The 14,595-nt window shown below is 43.1% G+C and overlaps 1 protein-coding gene across 2 annotated transcripts in view; it reads right to left on the bottom strand.

Annotated features, from left to right (window-relative positions):
* The window catches only part of SUFU (SUFU negative regulator of hedgehog signaling), an 83,137-nt gene that overhangs the window by 44,497 nt on the left and 24,045 nt on the right, over window positions 1-14,595 (bottom strand). For both annotated transcript variants that reach the window (XM_041415524.1, XM_041415525.1), the window contains exon 3: window positions 14,440-14,576. In XM_041415524.1, the coding sequence (XP_041271458.1) occupies window positions 14,440-14,576 (137 nt within the window). The remainder of the gene's footprint in view (window positions 1-14,439; window positions 14,577-14,595) is intronic.

The following is a 14,595-nucleotide window of genomic DNA, read 5'->3' as shown; positions in this document are numbered from 1 at the left end:
AGCACTGAGTGGGAGAAGCCCTAAGTACACTAACTACATTTGCTTGGTGTTTGGAAAACAGCCACTCTACACTCATATCCTTCAAGAGCATGTTTCTGTTCCTCCTTTTTCTGGGGAAAGCCAAGCCATCATTACATGGTCACTTTATTTGGGAACATGTGCAAGATGATACTGAAAAAAACAGTCCTGCTTGTCCCCTGCAAAAGCAGGGCTACCTGGATCGTGCCCTCAGAGCAGTGATGTTGCTTAGCTATGCTCGTACAATGCTTGGCAATTCTCTGCTACCTTGGTCTAAAAATAGAGGAAAAATACAACCAAAAAACAACCCCGGTAAATCTGCATCAGCATGTGGCACTGGGGATGCTGGCACACAAACAAGATGACCACATCCCTCACAGAGCCAGACCTACATTATCCACAGTGTTCAGCAGTGTGAAAACTGGCTGCTCTAAGGGCTACAAACCTGCATTTTGACTCAGAGATCTCAGCTAAACTGCAGGCAGCAAGTCACAGATGTCAGCCTGCATAACTCAGAGAAATTGTGTATTTGAGAGCAAAGAAGGATTTTAACTCCATGACTTATGGGTGCAGGAATGTTAAAAAGGCCCCCAGTGAGTTCCTGACCAGCATGACAGTGATGCAGCCAGACATTTAAATTGAATGCAGCTTATCCAATACTTACAGAAACAACGTAATTTATTGCATTGCCATTACCCCATGCATGGTCTGTATAATTTATTATATAAATGCATTTTCTCCAACACATTTTTAATATTCAGTCTAGCTTTGTTAAAAAAAAAAAGTAATCTGGCAATCTGTCACAAGTAAGATTTGATGCTGTTTTTCAGTACCATTTTGCAGACCAAACAGCTAGAATTAATTGAGAGAAATTAAGGGCAAACACAGAGTCCAATGCTGAAATGCAATAGCTATATTTTTCACCAGACCTACTTAATATATTTCTAACTAGCTCAATAATAAATATAAGCATGCATGCAAAGATGTTAGCTATAACAAATTGATACAAGAGCTAAAGACGAAAGTTGTGCCTAAGTATCTCAAAGTAATACTGTTATTGTAACACACTATATGGACAAAAATTTTTAAAAAACAGACTATAAAGAAAAAGACTTTATTTAGACTCACTTGCCAGCCACATTAAACTAGGATAATTAATGCTAAATTCAATCTCAAGCTTAGTTTCCTAACCTACAAAGAACTGCACAAGTGGATTGGTACAGGGAAAAAACAATTGGGATATAATCTGTGGGGCCCACTGCCAGTTAGTTTATAATTTTGTTTTCAAGTCAAGATGAACATGTTTTAAGAATATACAAGGAATTAGCAGAATCCAAGCTGGGATATATTTGCACTATGTTTAAAAAATGCTTTTCCTCCGTTTTTCTTTTTCAGTTCAATTTTGCTGCCCCTTATCTCCTGCCTTGGAAACAGGAACTGCCCCAGCCCTGGCACTCCAAAGAGGTGCAAATTCACACAGAGCTGCTGCCTCCTGCAGACATGCAGCATAGAGAAGATCCCTTTGGAAGAATTAAATCCCAGGAATACAATTAAACAATAGCTCCACTGCAGGGATTCAAATTGGGCTTTTAGAAACAAGGATCCTAGATAAAAGGTTCTTTAAAAAAATAGCAGGGAAAAAAACAGATTATCAGTACTGTAAGGACTGCTTGACCTCTGAGACTTGGAGACAGTTAGAAAGCAGAGAAGCATGATACAGCTTATTTTTTAAAAATAGCTCTGCAGGTTGAAAATACAAAGATTACTACTGCACAGCTCCAGAGTGTTAAGTCTGGAAAATTAACAACCCTCACAAAAGAGCCAAATCAATTTATGCAAACACATATCAACTTACTTGATCATTTAATTCTTTGAACTGAAAACCCAATGAAGAGCCCCCCACACCTTCCCAGGGTACATCACCAGCAGGGCAAGGTGATTCCTCACTTATCTGTGTTGTGCTTAGAGTCATCACTACTATTGGCAGTGGGATGATGGAAAGTGTGTCTCACTGTACTGCAGCTTCCACTGATGGAGTTACAAATACTGTTTTTCTTCTCACAGAGTAGATCCCAGGCACTCAGATGCCTTCTCCCACCCTGCAGAGTGCAGCATTATAGGAAAAAAAAATTTAAATGCTATTGTACAGTAACCAATTTGGTTCTGAGCCTCTTCTACCCCTTCTGTTTTCCAAGACATTTCTCTCCATCCCTTACAGATCTGCATATCTGGCTTGCTCCTTCTTCCTGCCCCATGCTACGTGTGTATAAAATTTCCATGACTGCAAACTTTGGGAATTTCTCAGCAGGCTCCCAGCAAGTGACTCCAGTGCCCAGGGCACACTCCCACCCTCTGCAAGTGGTGGGCCCCCTGTCCTCTCCCTGACTCCATACAGCCTGCACCACCAGCCACCTCCTCCCACACTTCCTCTCCTCCCCACAACTTCATTCAGCTCTGTTCCCCTCAGGCTTCTGCAGCCCTTACAATCAGCAGAACCAGGAGCTGGCACATGTTTGGTGTCCCCTTTGTATAAGCACTGTCCAGGGCAGGTTGCATCTCTCACCCTGCTTTTGCAACAACACAGTGATTTATCTGCATGGCTCCCTCCTGCAGAAAGGGAAAGCTGGAAGAAGGCATGGCAGCATGAAACGACTTAGCTGGCATTGTTGAGTATGGCAGAAAAAGAAAATGAACACAGATGTGAGTTGTTCCTTCTCAGTCCCCCAGAAGTTTGCTGCTCCAAGCTCTTGCTCCTCTACACCCCATCACTCAGACCCATCACCCTTGGGTACTGCAGGGTTGGGGTGCTTTCACCTCCCCCAGTCTTCCCTTTACTTTCTCCATCCTCCTGTTCCAGCAACCACAAGGGAGCAGGAGTGATGTGCTTGCTGAATTCTGACCTCCAGGTCAGGCAAGAGACCCTTCCACCCCTGCCCAGCTGCACTGCTAGCAGTTTTCTGCATCCTTCACCTGAAGGAGATGCGTTTTGCAGCACCCCTTTAAGGGATGGCAGTTACATCGTCAAAAGTTTCAAAAAGTAAATAGCCTCAGGATGGGGTGGAGGCCCAGGAGACAGAAAGGATGTTATACAGCAGGATCTCCTGTCACATAAGGACTCAGCTCAAAACAGGTATTTAATGACAGTTTATTTACACATCATGTGGCCCCACATGACCAGTCTGAAAGATACTTGCCTGCCATTTAAAAACTTTATCCTGCGTTCCAGCACAGGAAAGCCAGAATGTTTTACAGTTACCTGAATGTTTCCCAGCCAGCTGCAACTAGAACAAAGACTGGTACCCACAGCACTTGGCAACCTTTAAATGTCCTCAGTGAGGGAATAGAACTGCAGCAGGTGAGAAAAACTTTTTTCCTTGTTGGACCTCCTACATACCTGCACGTGTGCAGGCCACTGAGAAGGGAGGATACCTAGATGGACCCATGAGCACCATAAGTTGTACAGTCACTTGTGATCTTCCCCTAGATATGCATCTATAAGACATTTCTGTTGAAGAGATTTCAAGGAGCTTGAAGGGGAAGCAAAGGCAGGATCTGCCTCTGAAGAACCCAAAGAACATACAAGCAGCTTCCTAGAATAGCCTTCACAGCACAGACATCTGACAGAGAGACTCTTAGCCAGCCCCAGGGTATCTGTTTTAGCAAAATTATTTAAGAAACAGCAAGAAAGGGGAGATGGTCTGAGAGAAAACATCCACAAAGTTATCACATTATAACCCTTTCAGAAAAAGGTTCTAATTACTCAGGCATTAGTTCTGGGACTTGTAATGGACAAGAGGGCAGAGGTCTTCAAGAGAGCACTGTGTCATTTTTCTTAGTGGTTGATTATTTTCCCTTAAATTTTCAGGAATTTAAAGCTTGCACAGGCCAAACTTTTGTTTTACTTTGGCAAAGCACGAGGCCAAAGGGCAGGAAACAGAAAAACTCTGCATTCACATATACTTGCATAAAATAGTTACCATTGAGCTCTACCAACCTATTACAGCACTGCAAGAGAAACACACTTATTCCGTTCCAAGAATTGTATTTATGGTTCAAATGCAAAATGGACAGCCTGTTTATGGAGCATCGTTTGAAACACCATCCCAAGTGTTCTGAAAATACTCCTTTAAGCCCCTAATTTTAAATCAAAAAGCACAAGAGTCCACTTCCCTCAGGTTCTGGGCTGCCCACAACCTCTGCATATACTCTCCCAGTTTCTCTTTCCCACCAAGAACAAAACACTTCCCCTGCTGTGCCCATTTGCTGCCTCCTGGCTGAGCGGGCTGCTGCAAAGGATCTTTGGCTCTGAGGCTGTCAGAAGACGGTCTGTAATGAGCTCTGCACACTGCCACTCTCACAGGCAGAGTGGGTTAGTCAGAAAGCACAGTTTGAGCACCACTCGCTGCACAGATCTTCAATAGCATGTGTAAGAAGGTGGATATGTAACAGTGAACCCAACTTCCAGCTCTGCAGTTCGTCTGCAGTTACTCTACTCTGCAGTTTCATCTAACATGGGCTTGGCAGCTGTCAAGGGAAAACACAGTCCTTTTCAGAAGGCTACTCAGTACGTGTAACCTTCAAACTCTCCTCTGTGCATCCCAAACAATTGCACACAGGCAGTGAGAGAGGATGCTCTTGCAACTGCAGAACAATCCCTCTGTGTTGTTGCTTTCAGCTCCTCCATAGGAGGAGGCAATACTGTTCTCTGCAGAAGCTTTTAACTGCTAAAGCAGTTGCTTCCGTTTCCCAGGAAAGGCTGGGTGGGACAAAGACCTTATATATGAGAGGCCAAAGGACTTCACACCAGCAGGAGGGGGAGTTTTCTGCCTTCCCCATACTGTTTCTTTTGTCCTGCATTCCTCCTTCAGTACAGGGGACAGAGCCTTTATCCAAGGCAGGGCTCAGCAGCTTCTCCCCTGCTTCCTTTATTCCAGGGTTAAGAGATATTCTTCCTCACAGAGCTTGCTGGTCTCCAACATGGTGGCTCCTCCTCACTCTCCTACAGTGGGGAGGCTCTGGGTAGGATGGAAGAAAAGGCTTCCTGCAGAGAGCTCGGCTCCCCTCCACTTTGGGCAGAAAACAGCCAGATCAGTCCTGATCTTGAACTGCAGCCACTCTGGATAAACACCTGCTCAGGGCCAGCATCCAGGCGTCCCTGGGCATGGGGCCTGCTGGCTGTCCCTCTGCCACTTGGGCTGCTGCAGCAGCCCTGCACAGAGATGCGTCACACAGCTTCCTCCAGGTCTCTGTGCCAGCTTCTTCCCTCCCTCTCCCAATAGCAGCCCACCTGCAATATGCATGCTAAAGTAACTTGGGCATTTCTAAGTATAACCATGCATCAAAGTTACAAGTCTTGGCGCTGTGTCCATCTCTGACCCTTTGGGAGCAGCATCAGGGCACATGGACTGATGTAAAACACAGAGAGAAGACAAATTTCCCACCCCCTTTCTTTTTTCTTTTTCTTTTTTTTTTTTTTTTTTTAAATGAACCAACTGAATGACCTGTACTGAACAGCTGAAAAACAACAAGCCAAGTTCAGTTCCCAGGCAGGAACAGGACATGAGTTGACAGAATTAAAAGGGACAGCATCAGTTGAAATCTCGCCAACTCAAACTGGGCCTAAACCTACTTTATCTAAATTGCAGTAGCAGCTACAAACAAGCCTTCTCTTTCAGGCAGCACTGAGATCCCTCACTTACTGCCTGGAAATACTATGTAATCAGTAAAGCAGTCTAGGGGAAGACAGCTTTCCTTCTATTTCAACAAAGTCTTTTATAAGCAACAAAGGCTTTCTGTGCCTTTGCTCCTGGCAAAGTCTCTCCGTGCCTTAGTGTGAACCTATCCTTTGGGGCTGGAGAAGGTCAGAGACCTGTTCCCAGCCAAGAACTAGAAGTTGGAGAGACAACAGTGGCTTCCACAGCAAGACACAGGAAATAAGCATGAATCCAGACAAACTGCAGGAGAGGAAAAAAGCCCAAACTGTGGGAGATTAGGGAGGTAGAGGAGAAAAGACTTTATGTTATATAACTAGCTTAATGACACCATAAGACACAGACTTTTCATCTTCCAAGTAAAATAATAGTACAGGCGTCCTTGGAAACTCCTGGGGTTCCAGTCATGCTTTCCTACTGCTGTACTTCTGACTGGGAGGAGCCTCATGCCCAGCCCTGCTTCAGAGCACCCATGCTAATGAAGCAAAAGGCAATGTCGCTCAGCAGTGGTGCTGGTCCCTTCCTCTCATCATGAGTTCCTGGGAAATCATCCTGCACTTCTCAAACCTGGCCAAAGGGCTGCAGAAGCTTTTCTATGCTGCAGCTGAATTAAATGTATGGGGAAGAGATTCTGTAGTGCAGCCCAAGGTCCCATCTTTCTGGCCTTTGGAGTCACAAAGGCCAGAAAGATGCTACTCACTAAAACCATAAGAATCAGCAAAAATAATGGCCAGCTTATCCCATCAGTGGCTGATAAAGTGACAGTGCTCCAAGGCAAAAGGCAGGGCTGAGTCTGGCACTGGGGTGCCTCCAGTATCACAAAGGGGCAGCACCTTTCCTGCTGAAAACAGGAAGAGAAGTGAAGTCAATGTAATCACACAAAATCTAAGGCCATGCAACTCCATTTGTGCTGCCAGGAAGAACAGGCACACCACACACACGGTGCCATTTGCAGCTGTGTCTCTGCTCTATGCCCTCTCCCATTTTACCACCCACACCTGAAACCACTCTGATCAAGAGAGGACTCACAGAGAGGAAGGACAGGCCACCAGCTGCACGCTAGTTCACAGCCAGGGAATCTCAAGGCCACTGCAAAGCTGCTTTCCAAGGACTGGCAAGCTTGTACCTCTGCAGCCACCCACAGAAGAGAGCTGGGTCTATCCCTGCCTCACAAGTGAGGAAAAAAGCATCGGACTCTGGAGGTCCCAAAATTACAGTCATACAAACTGACATAATACTAAGCTTTGCAAGCCTGCAGAAGGGACCTACATTACTAAGGGAACCCAGATCTACAACAAGGAGTAAAAAGGGCCAGGTCTATCTGCAGCCAGCACTTCACTGCAATGCCTTTCATGACAATTTACAAGAGTTACATCTGGCAGTTCTGTTGCCAACAACATCAGCAGTGCCATCCAGCTCCAGAGGAAGCCAGCTACAGGTTAGGGACCGAAGCACGAGCTTGACAGCTGCCTGTCGTGCCCAGCTCATCAGCCAACCACTCCTCACGCCAGCAACCGGTTTGTTTTGTCAGCCAGCACATCATTTGGTACCACTCACAGCACGTACGTCCCAGCTGGAAGCTAGGGGATGTGACAAGGCTGGCTTAGGAGATGGGGGGAGGGATGTGAAGTATTGGGGAGGTGAGCTCAAAGGCAGCAGTATGGGGAGAAGGGGATTTATTGCAGCAGTGCAGGACACTGCACAAAAATGCAAAGGCCCAGGCTCGATCTGAGCTGCTGCTCACAGAACAGCTTGTTTTATGGGAAACATCTAAGAGGAATTAGGCTAAAACCCAACCAATTTCTCATGGACCGCTGAATAACTATCAGATGATGAGAGCTTTTGGCCACGACAAACTTGGGTTAAATTGGAACCAGTGACTTAATGTTTCCATACCCCTTTGCAGAATAAAGGCACGCAGCCCCTGCACACTTGGTTGAGTGTCCTGTTCACCTACAGCAATTTACTGTGCTACAATTTCAGCATTCACGCAGCAGAGTTCACTGCATAACAGGTTCTGTTGAATAGAAATTGATGTTGATTTATACTTCTTTGTAGAGCTAAAAAACACAGTTAATCTCCATACAATTTTAATCTAAAATCCTGGAATACTAGAGAGGAGACAGGCCAGCTCTACACTGGAAATGGGTCAATATTATAAACAGATGATAGAAAATATATATTTTCCAGAACCATAGCAACCAGAAGCGAATAATAAATTGGCCTGGGGCTGGGAAGAAAAAGATAAGGGTACAGTCAGGGAAAAATGTGTATGAATTACTGGCACATTTTATTTGGCTTTAGTCATCCTCCTGGGAAGAAATAAACAGCTTTACAAACAAGCCAGAGAAGCTTCATTTGTATTCAAGGAAGCAAGGAGTTTGTTTTAGGTTTAGAGTTTGGTTGCTTGTTTTGTTTTTTTCCTTTTTGCACACAGAAACTGGCCTGTGTCAAGAATGTTTGAAAACATGTTGGCAAGGAAAGAGTCACAGAGGCTACAACTCTGAAGCTTTCTGGACCCCAGGAGATGTGAAGCCGAGGCCTGGTGGTTATGGCAGGACAGCAGGTGCCAAGGGACCTGCTGGCTAATGGCTGCAGGTCTGTGACCCCCATCAGATCCCCTAATCCCACTGAGCCCCACTTTCAGTGTAAGAGTTACAGAGCCCGTCAAACACAAAGAATCTCCATGACTCAGACTAAACTAACTTGATTTAGGTGAAAACTGCTGAATAAGAAGAGTGCATCTACACCTGCAGCCTTTGCAACTTCTGTAATCAATCCCTTGTTTAACCGAAGGTGAAACTGCAGCACAGAGAGATGGCCCCAAACTGAGGTACTGGGGCATCATGCACATGGCAGGAATGGTGTGTGTGCCCTTCTTTAAAGTAGAGACAAGCTGTCATAAAATAATTTCTACCTGATGAAAGACATGTCAGAAATTACTAAGGAAGGCTACATGTACCTCATTTTGGGTGTGCTTTTCAGCCTGGCTGAAAAAGGCTTTTGCAGCTGTGCTGCCTTGGGCACTTCCATGCAGCAGAACAATCCTCCTTTCCAGAGGAGACTTTGGGAAATTGGCCCATGGACTTGAATCATGGCACAGGATAGAAGCTCACAGATACTAAGTTCCTACAGGTTTCACAGAAATAACAGATATATTTAATATCTTTTTACCTGAAAAGGGGATCCTTCACCATGACAGTGCAGAGGTGTTTGTGGGGAAAAAAACACAAACCAAACCAGCTATAGTTCGTTTGGTTGTTGTTTTGACATGTTGTTATCAACATGTATAACTTGTCATGTACCTACTGGAATTGGTTCTGTCCAATCCACTTTTCAGAAGTAATAAGTTTTCTAAGGAATAATTCATATAAGTTGCTTCTGAACTACTCAGATGAAATTTATATTAAATTGCCACTGAAAAATTGCACCTTGCATCCTTACTTACTTTGCCTGCACACTTTGTTATTACTGTTTTGCAGTACCCAGGATGCAAATAGCTTCCTACTACTGACTAGTCAAAAGTCTAATATTAAAGTTCAACTTTTCAATTAGTTGAGACATCAAACTCACATTTAAATATCTTTCAGAGCACTAGTCATCAGGAGACTAAGAGAAAAGATAAATTATGTATTTATGGAATAAAAAAAATACATTTAGAAGACCTGAAAAGAATATTTAGTCATTCAAGACATATTTATAATAATAAATGAGACTAAGAAGGCTCCCACTCTGCCCTTGCCTAAAGGAAGGATAAACTCTGCCTGAAAAATATCCATAAAGAACAGTTTGATTTATTCTCAATGATATGCAGCAATAGGGAATCTGCCACTATCCAAATGTGTCACTGCACTTGCCATTCAGAAGTTCTCCTAATGACAAACCCTAAGCCTATTTTACAGAAATTTTAGTAGTTAAATTACAGAATTTTTAGTCTCTCCTGTCCCCAGTAGGTACATGAAAAATGTATTTATTACTTTATTCCTTACAGCAACCTTTTGCATATTTGAAGACTGTTCTCACATCTTCCATTTTCTACTCCCTAGCCTAAACAAATGTAACTTTTGATCATTCCTTCATAGGTCATATTTTCTGGACCTCTGGATCATTCTTACTGCTCTCCTCCAGTCTCCTTCCAACTGAGATGCATCTGGCTTGAAGCTTTTAGCCCAAAATGAAATACAATGTTCTCCCTCTCCCTTGCAGTGTAGGGCCCAATCATATGCAATACACAGAACACTTCTATTTATACATCAGAATAATTTCACTTCTATCTGTCAGCATGAAGAGTGTGTTGGTTTAGGTATAGCTCATTGTTAATAGTAACTCCAAATAGTTTTCTTCTTTCAGAACTGCTGCTTTCCCCCAACTGATTGCACTGGATTATTCCTGTGTCAGGAGAAAACCTTGGACCTGGATAAGCTTTCTGTAGGAAGAGCGTTTCTTCCTTTTCGTTTGAATTGAAGTATAAATTTGTTCTACCATGAGATATTTGCAGTACACCCATGAACCATGACAAGCTAAGGTCACGGAATTGTGCAAAGTTTCCTTTTCAAGGTTTGAAGGTTTGGGGATTTTTTAAAACTAACAGAGTTGGAATTTGTGGTCATGGTCAAACAGTGATAAAATTAAGAACAGATAAAGCCACAAATAAAACTTTTTGAAACTTGAAAGCTTGGTGTTGTTTGAAGGAGGGTAAGTACTGCCCTTTAATCAAAAGCACCAAGCGTTTGTTACGGTGAGCAGAGAAGCCAAGGCTGAAAGAGATCTGAAATTCAATGCAGAAGATTGCTTTTCTAAAGCACTGCCACAGTGCAGGAGAGAGAGAAACAAAGCAATGCAACATTCATTTGCCTAGAAGCGTTTGTTAGAAAAATACATCACTTGCAATGAGACATGCTTTGCAATTGCAATACACAGGAATAATATTTAAGACAGCAGTAGCTGCTAGGTGAATATTTAACTCAGTCATCACCACCTGAAAATGCTCAGGCTCAGCAGGAGTATGACTACACCTTACTCACCCCCAGCTTGAACTGGACTCAGCAGCACACCTCGATGATAACTAAAAAGTTGGCTTTTATCAAGAGACAATAATTTAGCTCTTAGTACAGCTTTCAGAGTAAACAATTTTCTGACATGTGAAAGTGCTTGGAGCCTATCCAAAAAGTTTCTGCTGATTTTATTATTTTTCTTGCTTCTTGTTCACAGTGAATTCATAAGCTTTACTTCAGTTGTTTCAGTTCATCAAATGTTTTTAAGGCTACTTTGGAGTATTAAAGAGACACCATAGTTTGTTTTCTTTTTTTTTAAACAACTGAAGAGGATGACATTAAAGAACATGAGTTAAACAACACTTAGAGTTAACTTTAGAGTTAAACAACACTTACCAGAGTTTCATTTGACAAATGCTCTAAGCACTACAGTCAGAAAGAACTTGAGCAAAAAGAAACCTTTCATCATGTAAAACAATGCTGTCATGCCACAGCCTGCTTCATGCCCAATGGGCTTCAGAAGAACTAACCCTTCAAACACTTCACAGTTTTAAAGTTTCAACATCAGAATAGAGAAGTCCTGTAACAAAAAGGAAAAAACAATGGCAGAAACTCACTTGGCTCTGCAAGAGTTGGGGGAAACTCTACCAGACAGAAAAGAAAGTAACACTGCTGAGGACTGGGTGCCTGATTACCCAGGAGTGACATAAGGAAGAGCACAGGAACTGCTCTGGATACTGCCATTCTGAGACAAGACAGCTCAAGGGAATACAACAAAATAAAGCCGGACACGTCAGATGTAGCAGGAGTACTGGAGACTCTTCAGAGCAATGGAGTGAGAGATCTTTGACTACATTAGAAAATTACTGCATCTAGCTGTGGTCAACTGGCATTGCCCTGAAAGATCAAGAAGAAACATGATAAAATAGGCCCCATTACAAGTCTTACTTTTAAATGCATCATCTTGGCAGGATTAATGTGATGTCTATTATTAACCAGACGATTTTAGCCTGAGAAAATTTTTTTCTAAAAGAGACATGTGATAATCAAATTTGTACTAAAATAAAACTAGAGCTTTTCCCCTTGTTGCAACAGCATACAGATTTGTTTTATGCAAGGCAAGGAATGGCTGGTAACAGTCAGTGACAACACACAGCTGCTTGCTGAAGAGCATAAAGCAGCATGAAAAAAACGCCCAAAATCCAACACTTCTGTAATATTTTAAGAGGCTGTTGCAGGTCTCTTATCCAGCCTCCCTATTTGAAGTGGAGCCATCCCCAATGCTAGATCAGGATCAACTTAGCTTTGTGGAGCTAAGTCCTGAACCTTTCCAGGAATGGAGTTCCAGCATCTCTCTTATAAACCATTCCCTGTCCTTTGCCACTCTCCTTGTGAGCAAGTTTTCCTTGAAGCTTTTCCAGGGCCTCCCATACTGCAATTCAGAGCTGTAGCCCTTTGATGTACTATCTAAGTCTTGACCCCACAATCTTGTAACTACCCTCCCTACAGCTGTAGGCTCCAATTAGATCACCCTGCACATTCTTTTCCCAGGCTAAACTGGCCCTGCTCCCTCCAGCTCTCCTCATGGCTCACATGCCCTAGAACCCTGACCACCTTGAACACTCTCCAGTTTTTCAGTATCTCTTAAAGGCCCAAAACAGGACACAATATTTTAAGCAAGCCCTTCCCAGTGCCATGCCAAAGAGGTAATAACTTCCCTCTGTCTGCTGTTCATACTTTTCCTAAGGTAACCCAGCATGTGGTTTGCCCATTGTATGATAAGCATGGTATTGGCTCACACCCAATTACACAGTCAAAGAAAGAAGTCAATTTATGATTCATACACTGTTGTTTTTCGTAAGGCAAATTGAAAACTAAACACCCAGAGGCTAGAATCTATCAGCATGGATGAATTTGTGTGCCTTTAAAGAGTCATGGTGGATATAAAGTAAAAACCAGCATGGATAAGCAGAAGATAACACTGGAGGGTGGTTCATGCCAGATTGATAAGCATGGGCACAGCCACTCTTTTCATTCTAAAAACAGTTATTTGGCTTTGAGGTCAAAAAGATGGGACTGCATTTTTACAGGAATCAAACAAGGGAAGTCTCTGCCTGACTGCCAGCTTAGTTACCAAGAAGTTTGCTCTTAAGTACCCTTCCAAATCCCATTTCACTCCACAGACCTCTTCTCACGCATGAAAAGACAGTGACCAACAAGCAGCTGCCTGGACTAGGAAATTTGAAATGTTCCAAAGGGGACGTAAGATATTTAGTATAACTTCACACATAACACGTACATTACTTTGTATCTAAGAGGGAGACTTGAGACTCAGATGTTTTCTTCAGACCCTGCGATCACTGCATAGAAAATGTGAGTATGAATTCATCACTGCATGCTCAGTACCAAAAAGCTGCTGTGCAATACAGGTTAGGCAGGATGGGAATCTCAAACAATGTAAAAAATAATGACAGTCTCATAGATTTAGATGCTTAACAGTTGTAAAAATCAAGACAGAGAAGTGAGACAAATTTTGGATGGTAACTGTGGAAGACAGCTACACAGCAAGGGTTACAAAAACACAACCAATAATCTGGGCTGGCACTGAACTATGTCTACCAATATCCAGAAAAATACCCACAAGATTGGCAATTCCTCAGATTTGTTACAGAGGTTAGCAGAGCAGTCCTGTGCTTACCCAAACCTTTTCCCTTTGAGAGTCAACCAGCCGACTGAAAACCATCAGCAGAATCAGAAGTTACTGAGCAATTTATGAACTAGTTCAGCAGGTACCAAATGCTACAAATTCAATAATCATCAATTTAGAAGGTACTTTACCTGTAAAGGACCTCAAATTAGGTTAAAAAATGTTCTTTAAATATTTTCATTCAGTTCTTGTGATGCTGGAAAGTGCCTTTCAAGTACATTAGCCATCAGCCATTCCACAGGTTTTCATGTGCTGGCACTAAAACATTCACTCTACTGATGTAAATGAAACTATGAAAGAAGAGTGCAAGAGGATGATTTGTAGGTACCCTGGTTCCCAGTTTTCTGGCAATTCTCCACCAGCAGTAATGATACACAACTGTTAATTCCTTGGCCCTCCCAGCCTTAGCATTCCTTACGACTTTTACATTTTCACATCTCAACAACACCATGTTCATATGCATTGCTACTGCTTGGCTGCAGGACCACTGGAAGGGATTTGCCTGTGATGGAGCTCCAATGTTTTTGGAAGTTCTGCTGAGAAGTGAGACCTCATCAGACGGCTGTTCCTCAGCCATTTAGGATAAGCAAATGTGTTTTTCTTGCTGAGAGAAGATGCTGGACATGGCACTCAGCACCATAGTTTAGTTAATGAAGAGATGTTAGATCATAGGTTGGACTTGATCTCAAATGTCTTTTCCAACCTATTTCATTCTGTGCTTCTGCAATTCTGTGAATCCAACTATGCAGGGGGCAGACTTCCTATAGTTACTGACTCTTATGTAACTTCAGATTTTCAATACTCAGGATTTGCAGTAACCTTTACAAAAACTGGTTTTGTCCCTTCAGGCCGGCCTGGAGGAAGGAACACACTCTTTTGGGTTCCCACACAAAAACAATTCCCAAGATGTGACTGAGTGCTGATGAGACAAGTGTCACACCCTGTACCAGATGTGGCCCTTCAGAAGCAGAGCAGGAAAAAGCAAGGCTGTGCATTAACCCTGTGGTACCTGACTGGAAGACGTATCTGGCCAAGCCTTGCATCAGCTCTGCTGGCCAGGTGGGTGGTGCCGACTCCCCCGTCTCTCTCTTCAGTCGGAATGTCAGCTCAAACCCGAAACCACTCGGTCCATCTGTTCCTGTAAACCTGGAGGCAATGAAAAATA

This window comes from Onychostruthus taczanowskii, unplaced genomic scaffold (assembly GCF_017590055.1).
Source record: "Onychostruthus taczanowskii isolate IOZ18803 unplaced genomic scaffold, ASM1759005v1 scaffold5, whole genome shotgun sequence".
NCBI classification, from domain to species: domain Eukaryota; kingdom Metazoa; phylum Chordata; class Aves; order Passeriformes; family Passeridae; genus Onychostruthus; species Onychostruthus taczanowskii.
Note: the sequence above shows the minus strand (reverse complement) of the source record. Positions and strands in the feature narration are given on the sequence as shown.